This window comes from Antrostomus carolinensis, unplaced genomic scaffold, assembly GCF_000700745.2.
Source record: "Antrostomus carolinensis isolate BGI_N321 unplaced genomic scaffold, ASM70074v2 scaffold1033, whole genome shotgun sequence".
Taxonomy (NCBI): Eukaryota; Metazoa; Chordata; class Aves; order Caprimulgiformes; family Caprimulgidae; genus Antrostomus; species Antrostomus carolinensis.
Genome location: NW_010304231.1, coordinates 1 through 18,788, shown reverse-complemented (window position 1 = coordinate 18,788; position 18,788 = coordinate 1). Strand labels below are relative to the sequence as shown.

General features: G+C 40.9%; 1 protein-coding gene across 1 annotated transcript in view; it reads left to right on the top strand.

Moving 5' to 3' along the window:
* The window catches only part of PTPN14 (protein tyrosine phosphatase non-receptor type 14), a 72,281-nt gene extending 53,931 nt beyond the window's left edge, over positions 1–18,350 (top strand). Inside the window, 7 exon segments of the mRNA XM_010164356.1 lie at positions 1–477; positions 3,248–3,391; positions 4,426–4,644; positions 8,697–8,825; positions 9,751–9,985; positions 12,812–12,975; positions 17,868–18,350. The exon segment at positions 1–477 is cut by the window's left edge and continues 33 nt beyond it. Of these exon segments, the coding sequence (XP_010162658.1) occupies positions 1–477; positions 3,248–3,391; positions 4,426–4,644; positions 8,697–8,825; positions 9,751–9,985; positions 12,812–12,975; positions 17,868–17,996 (1,497 nt within the window). The 3' untranslated portion in view covers positions 17,997–18,350.
* The last annotated feature ends 438 nt before the right edge of the window (positions 18,351–18,788 follow it).

The window sequence follows — 18,788 nt, the reverse complement described above, 5'->3', positions numbered from 1 at the left end:
GTTCCTCATTATCATCACAAAAAGACATTCTCTGATGCTACGATGCTGATACACAGCAGTGAAAGCGAAGAGGAAGAAGAAACCCCAGAATCTGTGTCACGGATAACAGCCCTCCACGAGAACATGGAGTACAGTGCTCAACTGCAAGCTGCCTTGGCTAGAATACCAAATAAACCTCCTCCAGAGTATCCTGGGCCTCGTAAAAGTGTCAGCAATGGAGCCCTGAGGCAGGACCATGTTAGCATTTCCGTGGCTGTAGCCAGGGCCAAGGCCATGAGGCCAGGTCCTTCCAAAGCCATTAGTGTCTCTCGAACTGATCAAATGGCAATAAACGGGTCTTCACTTGGGCCCTCTATCTCAGAGCCTGACCTCACGAGTGTGAAGGAGAGGGTCAAGAAAGAACCTGTCAAGGAAAGGCCTGTGTCTGAAATGTTTTCTATTGAGGACAGCATTATAGAAAGAGAAATCATGATGAGGGTAAGTGCCTTCCTCTGTTGTAGTGGCTTCTTGGAAATTAGTGATCATACAGGTCAGTTTCCATACCAGAAACCTGTTGGATCAGTAAACTGTGGGGAACATGTGGGTGGGAAGATGTTGATTTGCTTAAAGTTAGGAAATGTGTTATTAAGTACCACATACAATTTGGTTTCATGGGTCTGCATGGCCACCAAAGGCGCTGATGCCGTGCTCTGCTACTGGTCTTTTCTGCTTCCTCCACTGTGGTTACTCGGCTGCTGGCCAGATCCACATCTGATCCAGCTGATGATGCCACCACCCTGGCAGCAGTGCCAGCCCAAGGTGGGTGGCAGAGCACACAGCTGGGTGACAAGGAGGCTGACCACGAAGCACCCCCTTAATACCTGCTCCCCTTCTGCCTGCGTAGTCCCTGCAGATTTGAGGGCAGGGTGAGTCTGAAACGTGTTTGCTGACATGGGTGGGAGGTTGTGTTTCAGCACTAGCGTTTTATTGCTTCTTTGCAGGGATGTCCAGTTGAGTATCACAGAATAAATAATAGCATAATGGAAACTTTTGAGTTTCTTGTTGATTGCCTTTCCTGCCACTTTCTATACCAGAGTTATCTGAATAAAACACTGGTAGCTGTAGAGTATGGATTGCGGTTTTGCCGATAACTGAATGAGTGACTGGATAACTAATTACAGAAGCAGCAGGTGTAGAGGCTGTGTGCTTGGGGATCTGAATTGTTTATTTTTTTTTTTCAGAATGCACTCAAGTATGAGAAATAGGGTCCTTTTAAACTTGCAATGAATTCAGAATAAAAAGTATTTAAAGGCTTCAGTGCCACTGCAAGCAATGGCAGAGGTATGAGAGGTGCTTACTGTTCAGTGACTTGTATATGCACTTGGTGTAACGCTCTGAGAAGTGCAACTGCAGTCACAGAAAGCAGGGTGTGCTGTGGTTCTTTTTTTTTTTTTTTTTTTTTTTTTATTCAGAACTGAGGTCCAGAAAGCAGAATGCCATGGTTCCATGTTTTGTTGGGTTTTTTTTCTTTTCAGAATAGAGATCTGAACAAAAACAATTCCTGAAACAAATAATGAAGCATCTAAGCAGTCCAGAGCAGAAAAGTTTGCAGTGTACTATATCAGTAACTAGTTAGATTTAAATACTACTGTATATTTAAAAAAAAAAAAAAATTCTCAACATATGTATAGTGCTTCTTGTTTGTTGGTGATCCTTACAGTGATGTAATGGTTAGGAATCAAACTTGGGCCACTATGTTGTATCATGGAGACTGAATTTGCTCCTTACAGAATCTTAAACTTTAAATGTAAAATAGCTACTTGACTATAAAACATAATCTTTCATTAATAAATACTGTAGATATTGGTGTAGCAACAAACATAAGATATGCTCTTTTGATCTTCTGAGGAGAGAAAACATGTTGAGAAACAGGAACCCAAAGGATTTTAGGATGGAAATGAAGGTGAGAGCTTAGAGATGTTGTTTGAGTATTCTTCCTCTGAACAATTGTTCAGATCAGCCTTTGGTCAAAAGGTGCTCCTGCTGCTGCTGTTGTTTTGAAAGTAAAGAGGTGGCCTTTTAAGGTGGTTTCAGCCTAGATCAGCAGTCTTAACACATGCAGACCTTCCCTTTGTCATAGGAATCACATGTTATGTTAATGATAATTTGATGACCTTGATCTTTTAAACACAGACTTTTCTGTTTTACCTTGCAAGTAGTAATAATAATAAAATCCCCAAACAAAGGAAAATATTTGCATTTTCCTGCTTTCAGGAAGTAAGAAAAGAAAACAGAAGGGGTTTGGATTTTTGTTTTGGTATTTTGTTTGCTTTTTTACTTAGTACTGTGTAGGAACCCAACGGCTTGAAAAATCAAGCTATTTAAATACGTCCGAGGGCATTCAGGTTCAGTAGTATGTTTCCAGGAGCTGAGTTTGGCCTGTGTGTTGACCACAGCTTCCATATGCATGCTGAGAACCAGGCTTCCCTTGGGCTCATCTCTCTTTCCAAATCTGGCAGAAAGAACTCTTAAGGAAATGGAATGAAATATCCATAATTTGGCTCCTTCTAGAAGTGGTCTGTCTTCTTGCTTGATGTTTCAACTCCCAGTGGCATAAGGAGGGCAGCAGGATGAATTTGAAATTCTCCGTGTCGCAGCATAATATGATGCATGAATACAATACACGATATCCCTCCCTGGCTGCCATCATGTTTGGTTTCTGGGATTTGTGAGTTTAAAGTGTGAAATACATCATGGGTGCTGTCTGAATTATCATAATAGCTGAGTGCATCAGAAGACTTCTCATTTTAAGTATTACCATTATAGAAGAGAAACAACTGCTCTGTGTTTTACTGTTTGTTGTAATAGATTGGAATTATTGCTTTTTAAAAGATGCCCCAGGTATCTTGGCTGCTACAGTAGCGCTGCTTTAACGTGACGGGGTGATGCTTTGTGTGTCCTACATTCAGAGTAATGTTTGCAGAAAAATGCTCAATATTGTATTTGTATGTCTTTCGATGGCATCTAAACTGTGTTATACGCTGGGGTTGCTTCTTTGAAATTAAAATTCTGTGCTCATGTAGGAGCAGGCCTTTGAGGAATAACACGAAGAATAGAGGTTGTATTTGAATTTACGATGCTAATGGTGATCATCTGCATTCCTTGGCCAGAGAGTTGCAGATTTTGGAGATTAAAAAAACATTCCAGCATTTTACTGGCATTATAAATAATCACACAGAGATGAAAACGTGCCTTTTCTTGCCAAAAGAATCTAGAAAAGCAGAAGATGGCAGGCCTGGAGGCCCAGAAGAGGCCCTTGATGTTGGCAGCACTGAACGGACTTTCAGTTGCTAGGGTTCCAGTGCCGGAGGACAGCCAGGATGAAGTTGCCAAGGTGCCAATGGATGAGAGGGTAAGATGGAGGCTTACGAAATGTTGCTCAGTCCCTTTGTTCCCAGCAGCATGAAATTCCAAAAATATTAAATTTGATTTAAAATGTGAAAAAAAAAATTCTCATTCTCTTAAAGGCTTTTAGAGCCATTAATGGAAAAGGTCTGTGGTTAACACTGATGTGTCCTTGGGTGCTGACAAAGTGTTAAATGTCTTGAATGTTTACTGAAGTCAGTGAAGGTTGAGACTGCTCATCGTTCCACATGACCTTACAATGTCATGCAAGATCAAGCTGTAAATCTAACATTTTGCATGTTTTTCACTTGATCAGGCAGTCTTTCTAGAGTGATCATCTGTAGGTACCATCTTTCATGTTCTGAACTGAGGAGCTCAGTTAGCATCTCTAACGGGATTAAATTTAAAAAAAAAGTTTGCCTCCTGATGTTTGCACATGCGACTGTGTGCATGTATGTGGAATTTTGGAAATTAAAACCAGTTGCTGCCATTAAGATTAGAGAGACATATTTACAAAGAATTGTTCTGGCTTTCTGGATAGCAATTTGCAGCCTTGTGTTGTCTGGTATGCAGGCGGCAGAACTTAACCTCTGCCTGTACATATATGGGCTTTTGTTCAACCACAGAAATTGTGTGCGTGCAAGTTAGGGAGTATTTTGAAAATGTGGACCACATCACACTTCTTGCAGTGTGATCTTCTTCCTAAAAAGAAACATTTAAAATACTTTTACAAGTATCTGTTGTGGTGAAGTCACATACAAATTCATGCTGAACCAGGACTGTATTTAGCATGTTTTGCTTTTTTATGGCATCAAGTCTTAAAAAATGTGGAGGTGGAATGTAAAAGTATAAAATTTGCTTGTGGTTTCATTCAGTACAAATAAGTGTGTTCGTGTGTTCTCAGATAACTGCAACTGAAAAAGGAAGCAAGTGAGAGAATGCTGTGGCTATACATTGAAATTCACAGAACAGGAGGAACTAGTGATAAACATTTTTCTAGGAGGAATTAATGGATTGGTGTTCCTTTTTGTTAAATTTTAGTGCAAAATCTTGAAGAGAAAGTTGGAAGAGGGGATGGTGTTTACAGAATATGAGCAGATTCCAAAGAAAAAGGCAGATGGGATCTTCACCACTGCTGCCTTGCCTGAAAACACTGAGCGCAATCGCATCAGGGAGGTCGTTCCTTATGAGGAGAACCGAGTAGAGCTGGTTCCAACCAAAGAAAATAATACAGGCTACATCAATGCTTCACACATAAAGGTAAAAGCTTTATTGACCTTTGCTTTGCAAATAAGGTATGTTAAAGTTTTGTTTGGATTTCTGGATGCATAGCAGTATTTTCTGTAATTCTGGAAATTCTGAAAAGGTAGCTTAGTCAGAATGTGTCATTGTACCTTTATGTCAGCGTGGGCATCTCTAAAGTCCCTCATCAACTAACGTGCATGAGTTAATTTATTTGCTAGATAGTGGGAAGTAATTTTAGAGAGGCATCCTTACTTTTTTTATGTCCACTTCTGCCAGCTGGTTGTGGAATTTCTGTATTGTTTAATGTAGAGTAAAATGCCGTGTTTCTTAAACTTCTTCATGAAAATGCATTAGATCAACCCAAATATCTTCAATATTATATGTTTATCATGACCCTGTACCTGCATAAAAGAGCAGCTAAGTGGAGGGCAAGAAGATGTTACTCATAGAGAGGAATATATTCAGAGTTTCCACCAGTGGAAGTTTTCAAGAGGGACAGACAGCTGCAGGCAAACTTTGTCCACCTGGTCAGTACATGTTCTGATTTATCAGACCCCGTAGCCTTGTGGGCCACTGCAGGACTCCAACAACCCATGCAGAATGAGTCCCTGCTGCTGACTGGTACAGCCTGAAAGAAATACTGCACAAGGTTTCACTGAAGTGTTCTTTCCACTTACTAGCCTATAGGATACAATTTTTTAAAATCAAGGATGTAGCTCAATGTATGCAGTTCCATGTTCAAAGAAAAAGTATATACTTATGAATAATGTTCACAGATATTGCAATTATACATATAAATAACATATTTCTTTCTTTTATCATGAGAGTGATTTTTTTTTTTAAAAAAAAGTATGTGTTAATAAAGAACACCTCACTAAGGAGATCCCTGTGTCTCTGATTGGATACTGCATTGGACTTGTGTGTTTCAAAATAAGTTTTTATCAAGATACTTCATATTTATTCTTGTTAATTCAGTGTAGAAATAATTTAAGATATGATCTGACTGTTACTTACAAACGTGGCCAGTTTTAACAGTGAACTATCCTGCAGTGGCTGCAGACACTTGTTTTTCTTTAAGCTTCCAGTACTATTTGCAAAGTCTTCTGTTGGCTTTTACTCTATCCTGAGAGAAGTAACAGCACTCCTATCCCTCACATGGCAGATTCTTTTATTGTCAGAGAAGGCTGTCTGCTTTTCCTCACTGTCAAATTCCCAATTAAAAAGAAAGAAATAAAAAATACTAATAACACATCCTGTTAATATTTTTCTGAAGTAAAAGCCTTTTAAAAGTTTAAAGAGACTTGCTGGCCTCCTTGGTTGTGATTTACAATGTTAAATCGTGTTGATTCAAAACAGTTTCTGAACCTGGATCCCATCAGGTTATCACTTTTCTTACATAACCTGGTAGGTAGCAGATACTGAGGTTTTTGCATAATCAGATGTTGTTATGATGATGGATTTCTGAGCCCAAAATTTTTCATCTGCTTTGTTAGGAGGCCAAAAAAAAAAAAGAAATTCCTGACATAAATTATGGCCACAAGGCAATGCTAGCCAGAAAATAATTTTCCCTGGCCAGTTTTGAGTCCACATTTTACCTTGTGTGTCAGTGTTGGACACGCACGCATGATAGAGCACCCAGGAACACGCACAGATGTTTTAGGGCATGGCCGTGGTCCTTGCCAGGATTTTCCTTTCGCACTTGCAGTGGTGCAGACAGAAGCCAAGCAGACATGCTTGTGCTTAGAAGGTGAAATCACATCTGTGAAATTTACCTCAGTAGCACAGTGTGTGTGTGTGTGTGTGTCTGCAGCCCAATATTCCATGTTTAATATCCTGCAGTCAGGGTATTAGAATGCAGTAAACATTCCAGGCATCCCATTCCCTCCAAACTATTTATGGTCCTTTCATATCATGTGCCAGGAGGCTGGATATTTGGACCAGAAGTCAGGAGACAACAAAAACTCCTATATCATCCTGATAAGATCCATGCCTGGAGGATTCCAGCACAGTCTGCGAACCCCACAGTTTTACAGTATTTCTTTGCTTATTTACCATTGACCTTTGCTGTTAAGATAACTTAACTGTCATCTATAGCAGAGAGAGAAATTGTAACTAAATTTATGGATTATGCAAAAAAGTTCTTAAGAACACTTGATCTGACTGTTTGGGTCAGGTCAGTGTTAACTTAAAAAACCCAGTAATACTATAGCAGCACTCACGACTGCAGCCGAGCATGCAAGCGCAAGACCAGTCCAAGTGCAAGATGCTGGTTAGTGCTGTGCAGTTTATATTCATTCCCACCCAGTACAAGAACTTGAGGAGTTTATCTGCATTGGTCTTGCAGATTTTAACTGTCATTCACAGACGAGAATGCTGCAGAGTATGGAATAAGAAAATGAGGTGGTGTACGGGGTTGAAAACCATTTTCAGTGAAGTGAAAAATTTGTTATCATACAAATGCTTTGCTAGTTAGAGGTGTAAAAACCCAAGTAACTCAGCTTAATGAACAGCTGTTTGAATAAAAAATTAATTGGTTCTATTTCTGAAAATGTATTCAAAGACCTGTACCTCAAACATAGTATATGCTTAAACTTGTCAGAGTTATTGATTGCTTCTTGTAGTGTTGTCCGCCAGCACCTTGATATTTATGGATGTGTCAGCATTTCTGTTGTAAATCATCTTCTCTGGGATTTATAACTTTGTTGTGAGAAGTGGCTTTGGGCTAGCATGTGGAATTAAGAGGTCTTAGCCTGAGAACGAAAAATATTTTAACTTTCCAAAATAATTAGTTCATCTGGGTTTGCTTTTTGCTGGTAAGCACATATCTAAATGATATCTAGTAGCTCTAGAAGTGGTTTGACTTTTCACCTAACATTTCAAAATTATCTTTTTTTTTTTAGTATAAACCTTTCCTGACCTTTAGCAAATAATCTATAATAAAATAATAATTTTTTACATGCCAGTGATTTTTTTTTTTTTTTTTAACTGCCTTAAGTATGAAGATCTGCCTGATGCAGTAAATGATGCAGTGTTTCATACTGGTTAACTCCAAGGTACTGCTGGGTCTGTTCAGGGCACTGCATAATTTAGAGTATGTAAACTTGTGTGTTAGTGCTTTAAAAATAATTTCATTATGTGTTGTCATGCAAATACACAAATATTTCTGTAAGATGTGGTTGCTAATCCAGTTATGTATTGGGAAATAGAGTTACATGACTACAGCTTTAGATAATTTTAAATTTCACATGGCATTTGAAAACCATTTAATGTGCTGGATTTACTTTGTAGTAGTTTGCAGCTTCTGAACTGGAAAACCCAAGATGAGTGAGGAGAAGTCACTTGAAATGAAGCTGGTCTTGATCTCACCACTAGCTGGCAACAGGCCTATCTGAGATCTGTGTTATGTACAGTGTGGGGGCACAACTGCAGCCTCTGGGGACAGCTTGGCCACATCTTCAACAGTGACCAGTGTAGTAAGAGTCTGTTTAAGAAATTATTTTTTCCCTGAGTGGAAAATAACTGAGGGAGATCCTAAACAGTGGAGGCTTTTAGCTTTCTTTGTGCAAAATGTTACTTGCATTCAGGCTTTCTAGACCACTATGTGTGAATTTGCAGCAATGCAATACCTTTTTAATGTATATAGACACTTCCTGTGGAACTCAGTTTTTCTTTCATCATGGGTCGGTCGCCAAGCCCAGGAAAGTCAGTCAGCTGCTTATTTGTACTTAAGCCATATCAGAAACAGGGCCTCAAAAAAAAAAAAAGAAAAAAAAAAAAAAAGTTGTTTTTTTTTTCATCTGTATGATCCAGATGCAATGGCAAGAAAAATAGATGACATTCCTCAAAGCTTTATGTATATGCACATCAAGAAAAGACTTGGAAGCACCAAAGATTGTGTTTTGTCAGATTTGCTCTTATCAAATGGATGATTCTTGTTCAAAATTTTGAACAAAAGTGGAAGAACAAAGAAGTAAAGGTTTCATTATGGTCTCTTTTGTTTAAAGGGCAGTTCTGGCACAGACACTGCTGAGAATTTGATCACTGACTGTATTTTTTTTTACTCCCAGGTTACTGTAGGTGGAGAGGAGTGGCACTACATTGCTACCCAAGGGCCTCTGCCACACACATGCCATGACTTCTGGCAGATGGTGTGGGAACAGGGGGTGAATGTTATAGCCATGGTCACAGCTGAAGAGGTATGTAAAATCACAGAATACAGTTCTTTCTGATGTGAGCAAATCTCCTGTTATCATCACTTCCCACTCCAGTGACCTGTTTTTTCTATCAACAACCCTTTTTCCTCTTACTCTGTTTGGACGTATGCTTGTACTGCTATAGTACTATACTTTGTAACTTTCTGAGACTCAGTTTGGCAAGTACTACAGCAAAACAAGCAAAACTCCCCCTTCCCTCTGCTTCACTTCAGTTTGGCCAAACCAAACAAAGATGTTTCCATTGGAATGTGAGAGCACTGAACTACTGCTGGTTAAAATGAGACAGACTTCCACCCCATCCAAGGCCAGTTCTGCATACCGTCACTCTTATCAGCTGAAAAGAGACTAGAAGCTGTTGTTTCCACAGAAGTGTCCATGAAAAAAAAAAAGAAGAAAATCTTTTTATTCTTATGCCAAGCAAAACAGTTATTTCTATTGTAATCCAAGAGTGCTATGTGCTATGTTATAAAAACTGGCACATGTTGCTAACTAACACTGCATTCTGCTTTGTGCCTGGTTGCTTTTAGCAAATACAGGGAGAGCCATAGCACATCCAAGTCACTGTCTAGTTCTCAAGGCTGATCAACAACAGATACTTAGAAGTTCCTTCCATTTAAAGGAGAGGATTCCCCAGGAGGAGAATATTTACTGAGGTGTTATAGGCAGTAGCTGGCCTTTGCCATGAGACAAGAGTTAGTTCTCCAAGCATTTTTACACTTAAAAATATTATATGACTCAAAGTTTTAATGGATATTTGCTTTACTTTGGGGGATGCTCCTTGTTCTTCCGGTAACTTGAAATAACAATACTTGGCTTATCTGCAGAGTTTTATGCCCTCTATTTGTAGAGAATTGTAATTCCAGGAACTAATGGCTATTTTTTGTTTGTTTGTGTTTTGGTTATTAAGGAGGGAGGAAGAAGTAAGAGTCATCGTTATTGGCCTAAACTGGGCTCTAAGCACAGTTCAGCCACTTACGGGAAGTTCAAGGTGACAACCAAGTTCCGCACAGACTCTGGCTGCTATGCAACTACTGGTCTGAAGGTCAAGCATCTTCTCTCTGGACAAGAAAGGACAGTGTGGCATTTGCAGTATACTGACTGGCCAGACCATGGGTGTCCAGAAGAAGTCCAAGGCTTTTTATGTGAGATTTCTTTAACTTGTGTGATAAAATACATTAAGGAAAAGGTTTCTTGCACTGGATTCAGTTCACTGCACCCAGTTAGAGCTGGGATTGATATTAAATGGTTATTACTGTGACATACAAAGGCCTCAACTAGGTTGCACTTTGCTGCGATTTGGAGAAAAAGGTAGGCTTCAAGAGTAGGAGCTAAGGTGATTGAGGATTTTGGACCTGAAAGACCTGACATAACAGGAGGAAAAATCAGAGGCAGCAGCAGTGCTAAAGACTCGGGAAATTTTAAATAATAGGATACCTCTGCTGGCTGATCTGTCAGTATAAGTTATTGCCACTTCACAGCTACCTAATGAGTGTAGGAGATACTAGGCTGCACACAAATGTGATTAGAGAGGTCTGGGTGAGAGAGGTTCAGATGTTAGTGAAATATGGCACAACTCCTCCAGTCTCACAGGAGGCCCTCATTGCTGACAGCCAGCGTTTAGTAGTCCAGAGGCACTGGACTTGTTGCAAAAGAGCAGAGGGCTCCATCACATAGGCAGTAAGTCTGAACTCACTGCCACTCTTCTAACCACATTACCCAGGCAATGCCGAGGGGCTTCCCAGTTAAATATGGGCCTGGTTCATGAATTTCTGCGAATCAGCCACTGTATCCATCTGGAATGAGTTAATAGCACTTCCTACTTCTTACCAAGTAATAACCGCTGCCATATTAAGTAATAGGAATTCAACCATTATTTGGCTAAAGCCACATCTCTGGCACTACACTAGAGCATGATGCTGAGATCTTTAAGTTACCACTGAAGGAGCCTGTACGTGGTGTGCTGATGTGTTGGAGATGCCTGCCCTTTTAGTTCCCAAAAGCTTTGCAGCTGCAGCAGCCTAGCTCTGTTGCAGCTAGGTCCTCTCTCAGCAAGGCCTGTCAGTTCCACTTCAGTCTTGGCACAGCTACAGTCCATTAGTGGTCCACTCTCCTTTGCGTGGTATAAGCGTGATGTAAATAACATGTTCTTCTTCTCCTGGTTCTGTCATCAGGGCAGAAAATAAAAATGACATTTCGGCTTCGGCAAAGGAGTGCCATGGCATCTGCCCTTAAGGCAAAGCTATTGCCCAATTCCTCGTTTGTTTCGTGCTTTGTTTCTCCTACCAACCCATGTAGCTGTGCTTGGGCACGGCAGTAATTGGAACCTGATTGTCCCCATTTCCTCTGTCCCATTGTTTGCCACCACGTACAGTCCCATTTCACTGTGTGCATTAAGATGCAGTTTTTTCTGATGTTGGTAGGCCTCCAGCCACAGGAGGACTGCTCAGGCTGCTGCACCACAACACCACGAGTCAGGGCAGGAGAGTTTGGCTTAGATCTCACTTCCCACTGACTGGTGGGGAGCTGTGTCTAAGAGTTATACATGTGGATATATCTTTCTGGATGAGGCCCATCATCTCTGTCATGCATCTAGACTATGCTGGAATGATTTTTAGAGGTCAGAGTTAGAGTTGTAGTTTATGGTGTTGTGATAGTTTCACTGGGCTGGCCCTTGGCTAGCAGCCAACACAGCCGTTCACCCACTTCCCCCCCATCCCCAGGGGATAGGGGAGAGGATTGGGGGGGGCAAGGATAAGGAGGCTTGTAGGGTGAGATAAGAACAGTTTAATAATAGAGAGAAAACTTAAAATAATGCTATTAATAATATTAAAATAGTAAAGATAATAACAGTAACAAAATATGCAAGTGAATGACACCCAGTGTTCTAGCTCAGCCCCCTCCTGACCGAGCCCGGCCTGTTCCCAGATAACCATCCCGGAGGAGCGACAATCCCGAACCGAAACCGCAATCCCGGGAGAGCGAGAGCCCGAGCGAAAACCAGAGAGAGACAAAAGAGGAAGAGCCCCTCACTAATATACTGGACATGATGTGATATGATATGGAATATCCCATTGGCATATCTAACTGTCAATTAAGTTTATTAATTTAAATTTTCTTCTCCCCACCTTAAATCTTGTGCTTGTGGACTAACAGAACACAAAGTCCCTCACTTCCAGTGACAAAAATGTAAACATTGGTACGTTATCAATGTCTCTCACAGAGAGTCCCAGGCTGCAAACCAAAATATCACTCTTCTAATTACTAAAAAGAAAAACCAGCTCTATTTCAGCTAAAAACCAGGACAGGTGTGTTCATCTAACCAGATGAGCTTCCAGGATGTAAGGTTCTCTGTGCAGTTTGCCAGTAGAATGCATTGGAAAACACTAGAACAGCCACACAAGACAACTGTCCTTGAGTCATGCACTTTCTAGAAATGGCTTCAGGGAAGACAAAGGCAATGAGCTCCCAGAAGGGCTCGTAGTGGGTGAGAAACAAACCCTGAGCAGAGATGTGGGTGAGATTCTGTCTCCCTCTAGAAGGGAGGGAGGGAGAAACAGGGCAGATGGATGCTCGCTTCCCATCTGATACTGGCTTTGACAGGCAGTAGTTTCAATGGGACTTAGCTGTTGTTTTGAACCCAGCCTATTAATAGCAGGAATTGCTGTAAGTAATGTTTAGAATCATCTGCTTAGGGGACCTGGAGATTTGCAGAGGGGAAAACAGAATTTAATTTTTTAAAAGAACTATTTAATTTAAAGGAGTAGACTCCCAAGTAGTAATTGACACCCAGCTGGTACTTGCTGGATTCAGCGCTGTTCAGTGCACCCTGGCCAAAGTAATTAGTATCTTGTAAAAAATGTAAGTTATTGCCACTTTGACAAAGACTGACTTTTCCATATTCTTTTTTCCTCAGTTTTTACATGTAGACATACAGATGTTTGTAACCTTGTCTGCATTTTATCTTGCAGCTTACTTGGAGGAGATACAGTCAGTGCGTCGCCACACCAACAGTGTCTTGGACAGCAGCAACAACTGCAACCCTCCTATCGTGGTGCACTGCAGCGCGGGGGTAGGGAGGACCGGAGTGGTTATCCTCACAGAACTGATGATTGGGTGCTTGGAGCATAATGAAGTAAGTCAGCTTCTTTCTCAAGACAAACCCTGAGCTTGTTTCTTGACTAACCAGCTACATTTCTGAGGTTAAAATTAAAAGGCACTGAAATGCTTGCTTTCTTTTACTTTTGTGAACAAGGGCATTAACTGCAGCAGGCCGAGATTTCCCATGGCAGTTTACTTGTTGTAGTTTTCTGTGGACTTAATGATATGCATTTTTTATTGGTATTATTTTAATACATTCAAAATTAGGGCTTTTTTCTCTCTTTTAAGAATTTAGTCTAATTCATACCTGTATTTAATTAGCAGTCTAGAGACAGCGTGTTTACAAGGACTACCTGAGTGAGGCTAGAGAATAATGTCAGCTTCCATGCTCTTATAACTAAAGTTTTCTGCTCTCTAAATTCACTCTTTGGGCTCCCTCCTCTCTCTTGTATTGTCTCTAATCTCATCTGGAATTAAATTTAACTGTGTCTTAAGAAAAAAGGCGTGTGTATGTCGGGGAATAGGGCTTTAAGAACTGCAGACAGTATTACGAGACTGTTAATACGAGACTGTTAATACAGTCTGGAGTTAAGAATAAGAGCACCAGCAGAGTAACCACGTGTAGCAACTTGCTTTTCATCTGTGTCCCGTGTCACTGAACTGTCCAGGAAGTACATCACATCTTGAATAACAAAGTGCCACACAGTTTCAACATGACAGCTGTTGAAACTGGGGATTTCTGTTGCCAAAGAAACTGCTTAAAGGCCAAAACCTTTTGTAGTGATAAGAATGCAGCAAGAGTGACAAATAGGCATATGTCATCTGCCCCTCCCATTAATCATCCACTGGATGAGTTGCATGAAATGCAGGACTGGATGTACACACCAGAAATGCGTGCTTACTTTCTGTGTTACCGTAGAGTAGTTAGAGATTGGAGCCTTTCTGCCCAAGGCACTATGCAAAGTGCAACTTTTGGACTCATTCAAAAACACAAGTCCTAAAGCAGGCAAATGCCAATGCACTTTCCTCTTCATCACTATTTTTAAAAAAGGTGATGCAAGAAGTAATTTTTTTATTCTCTACTCTGTTATCCCCCTCCAGCAGCTCGTCATTCCGTAGTTACAGGATCACCTAGAGATTCTGGGCTCAGATCAGCTGAGATGAAACTCCTCCAGCTCTGTTTGGGCTTCACTAGAGGTGTAGATCTGGATCACAATTTACACTTTTTCTTTTATTTTTATTTGAGGGGTGGGATAAGTAGGGAAGAGAAGAAGGAGCTGGCCTGGACAGAAAGGACCCACAGGTATGTGCTTTCCCTGCAGCCTTCCTGTGCTGGCTGCTGTTCAGTAACTGCTCCTTTGTGGGGCAATGGCTCTGACTCTTGAGCCTGCTTGACTTCTTTCCTAATGCCCTGGCATCTGGAAGTGACTGCTTCTGTTGTTCACACAGCAGCTATGAAATGTCCGCATGCCAGAGGAAAGCTGGGTGGTTGCAAGAGCCATACCTGAATGGCTTGTGAGCATCAGTGTAGCTGTGTCTGCTTTACAGTAACCTCTGTATGTGAATGGTGTGCCAGGAACAACCACCAGCAGTTGTGCAACATGTTTTGGTCACCTCAGTTTGTCTGTGGTTTACAGAAGTCACCTATCTAGCAAAGAGGAGCTGAGTAGCAAGTGAAGATAAAGGTGGTACCTCAACATCTGAGCCTGAGGGTGAGCCTTGACATTCAGAAGAATTCTCATCAACTTCACTAGGAGCTGATGGCAGTGCTCAATAATAAGGGATTTCTCTGATGTCCCTTAATTAAAGCATCATTTTGTCTTGATTAATGGCAGAAAGCATCATTAATATTAATATTAAAGACAAATTTCCTTAAGGGCTTAGTTGCTCTAGATGTGCTAAGTGAATATTTTTGGTTTGTTAAAACCCAATTTAAAAATTAAAAAAAAATTAAAATCTTAACACTTTGTTAAACACAAAGTTAACTTAAGCAGTAAGTTTTCAGTCTGTGACAGATACTGCATTCTGCACAGAGAAGGTTCCTTTTCATGCTGCGATTTTACTGATTTATTTTGAAGCGGGATTAATTGGGGCTTTGGGGTTGTTTTTTTTCCTGAAATAAAATTACTTATTAGTTAATATGCTTTAGTCTTATGAATTGGTTGATTTCCTCAGAAGTATCCTAGTAAGGAGATGTATTACTGTTAACATTTTAGTGGTGGAGGAAGAAAGGGGAGGGAGGTTGAAAATCCTGATACAGACCATCTTGGGAAGTCTGCAGCAGTGCTGGAACTAAAACCAGAACTCTTGATTTTGAGGTTTAGGTAAAAAGCCACGTTTAATCAAATTCTATACAGCTTCAGTCACTGTGGCTTCTGGGCAATTGCTGGTTGAGTCTAAAGCTGTGTATCTTATTCCACGGAAATAGTTTCAGTAACTTGCTGTATAGTGAGTAATATGTCGCATCATTACATCCTTACTGCCGTAGACATGTAGGACAAGAAAGTAATTAAGATACTGCTCTACTGACTTCTAGTTTGAACTTGGCACTGGGACATTAACTCATGATTGCAGCTGCAGTACGTTTTTGTAGGGGAGATCTTTTAGTCTGGCAGTCAGAAATGAGTAGTATTTTTGTTTGTTCTTTTTGCAAATGCCACCTTAGCAAAGCATTACGCATCTTTTTGTTTTGTTTATATGTACGTTGTGATGAAGGTGAGTTTGAAGATTCTGCTTATCTAGAGTAGAACTCTAAGTTGACTACAAATAGCAAGACTGAACACGGTGGATGGGCTTTTCTTTCATCTCTGAGATAAGTCAAAGCCTAATCCATTCTGAGGAGGTGCACGGATCACTGTGTGCCCAGTAAAAATCAATGAGCTGTCAAGCACCAAACTGCTGAGAGGGGAACGTGGGTGTGCAGGTCGAAGCTGGCCTGCATTTTTGCTGCGGTTGTTCAGGTGAGATCAGGTTCCGCGTGACTCTACTCAGCAAGGACCACATGGCTTTCGTAAGCATCCGAGACCATGGGGAGGCTTTCTCCGAGTTAACTGGAAATAACTTAGGTTTTTCCTTTGCACCCGTTTGAAAATAATACATTACTCATCACAAATCTTTACGCTTGTTGACTCTCTAGAGATGTCCTTTTATAACAGCTGTTGGGGTACGTGGCAGAATATTTAGCCTTGTTTTCAGAAAGTGATAGCCTATGAGTTAGGGCTTGTTTACACAGAATGGAGATTCTGAGTTTTATATACGTGGATGGAAATTGATATGCAGTGTGATTTTATTTTTATTTTTTTTTAAACTTTTCAGAAAACTTCCAGTGTATGTGGAAGCAGACCCCACGCTGAGTTGTGCCTCCAAGGGTCAGCAGCAATCTTGTTTCTCAGTCCGTTTGTCCAGGCATTGTTCTTAGAACATTTTTCATCTCAGCCAAAAGACTTGCTAAGTTCCTTTTTGTTTCTGGAATTGCAAAGTGACATTACAAAGCGCAGTTTGTGTTGCCTGATAGAGTAACTGTTCTTCAGTTTTATACCTTGAACCACTTAAAGAGCTTCCTCAAAAGAAGCGTGTATCTCAGGGCTTGTATTTATTGCTGCCATAGGAGACCTGTATCCCTCATCTTGGGTCATATTACATGCTCTTTGAATTTGAGCCTGGCAGGCTGAGCTTCATGGCTCAATGACTTCTGAATAGCTCCTGGTGTACCTGTTGTAACAGATTAAACACGGTAACATCATAGGCTGTTTGCTCCCTAAAAGCTGGAGATACGACAGTAACACCTAATGAAGCATCTCAGTGATTTCTAACGCTTTGCCTCATGGGCCTTTGTTTCACACAACTAATTCGGTTTTTGTTTCAGACCATTATAGGGTGCATGGGCCCCAGTGTGCTTGATGGGATTAGGGATGGTCTTTCACAGTGGATCTCCTGATCTGTCCCCTCTCACTGTGCTTTAGTTCCTATTGCAGAGCATTTTCAGGGCACGGGAGTGAATTTCCTTTGGATTAAACTAAGCTAGAAGATGCCCTCTTGGAGAACACCTAATGTGTCCCAGCTGCTAGAGGATGTTCAGTAAATGGCAACAGACCAGTGCTGGCCTGAATTCTGCAAAACATGTATCGTAGATACTGGGTCCTTGTTCCCCTTCCCAGATGTATTTCTCCTGGAGCACTCTTTATGAGCATAGGCCTGGCTGTGGGGGATCAGGTGTCAGAGTTTCTGGATTGTTTGGTGACAGTGAGGTCCCTTCTCTTTTAGTGGAAGGGTCACTGTATTTGCGTGCACTTTAATTTTGTCCAAGGAACCTTTGTAATGATCCAGATGCCTGCCGGCCATTCGAGAAATCCCTCAGAGCCTCCCTCTATGAATGAGTTTGACCATGGGTCAGAGCGCAGTATGCAAGTGGCCACAGGGCCTGTTGATGTGCTCAGTGGTAGAGTCCGAACTGAGCTACATAATCTCGTCTGAGTTTTGTATTAGACCTTCCTGATAGATCCAGCCTTTAACCTCAGATAATACAATATATTTGGCTTATTTACTGAGTTGAAAATTGGTATGTTAAAGCAGAAAACACTCCAAAGAGAAGCAGCCCTTTATTATGTGTTCAGTTGATGACCTGCTGAGAGGTAATCAGTGGAGCACAAGTGGAAGACAAGTCTTTCAGTCCAGAAATTCCCATAAGCTTTAGTGGAGAAAGCACTGGATGTGCAATAACCTGTATATAGTATATACTGTCATACTGCTTGAAACAAAAGTTGGTGAAAAAAAAATTGTAGTATTTCACTTCAGTTGGTTGTAATTCATTACATTCTGCAACTACAATGCAGCTCCCTGTGTTAGATAACTGATATTTCAGACAATGTTTGTTTGATTTTATTAAATACATACATCCTTATGCCTTTTTTTTTCTTTGCTTTACAGAAAGTGGATGTTCCTGTGATGCTGAGACACTTGCGGGAGCAAAGAATGTTTATGATCCAGACCATTGCCCAGTACAAGTTTGTCTATCAAGTGCTCATCCAGTTCCTGCAAAACTCCAGACTTATTTAATCTTTTCAAACGTCCCAGACCCAGCTTTGTGGATCTGACTGAACCTTACTGATGAACAAGGGGAACTGCCTTGACAACACTGCGTGCATATATTGCACTTTTTAAAGTTGTCTTGAAAGTAAGGAATAATTGTTCTTTGCTAGAGTCTCCCACGGATTATTTTATACAAGATATAATTTATTTTTCTTGGAATAACTTGTGAATTACTTTAATAACTTGTAAAACTTATAGTGACCTTCAAATTGAACCACATTTGACATGACCGGTCTGCATTGTAACATGTCTGTAAGGAAAGCAATCCTTTGTAAAGGTAGTTTACTGGCTTTGGTTTTGCTACACAGCTTTTGAAATGAACAGTTACTTGGCAATGGGCTTTTTCTCACGTAAGAACATTTTGGACCCAGCTACGTGGCTTCCATGGTAAAAACAAGACCTGCTAAATGTCAGCTACGGCTCTGTACGAGTGGAAGCTGAGGGAACACAGTCCTGGGGCAGGGAGACCTGAGCCTCTGCACATGCAGCAGGGCACGTTACAGAGGGCTCAAACACAGGCCATTGTGAGGGCAGAGAGTTTTGGGTGCTAAGCTGTTCAAATTCCACAAGAGTTATGGTTTTAGACTAGTCCTTGAAAAAAGCAATATTAGCTCTTTTAAACAAGGCCTTTGCTACTGTCTGCAGTCCTTGAAGGGATCGGTAAGAGCTGAAGCAGTGCAGGGTGAAGTGCAGTGACTCGGAGCAGGCTGAAGCCAGTGAAGGAGTTCTTCTGGTAACTGTGGTGGGCTGTGGGTTCAG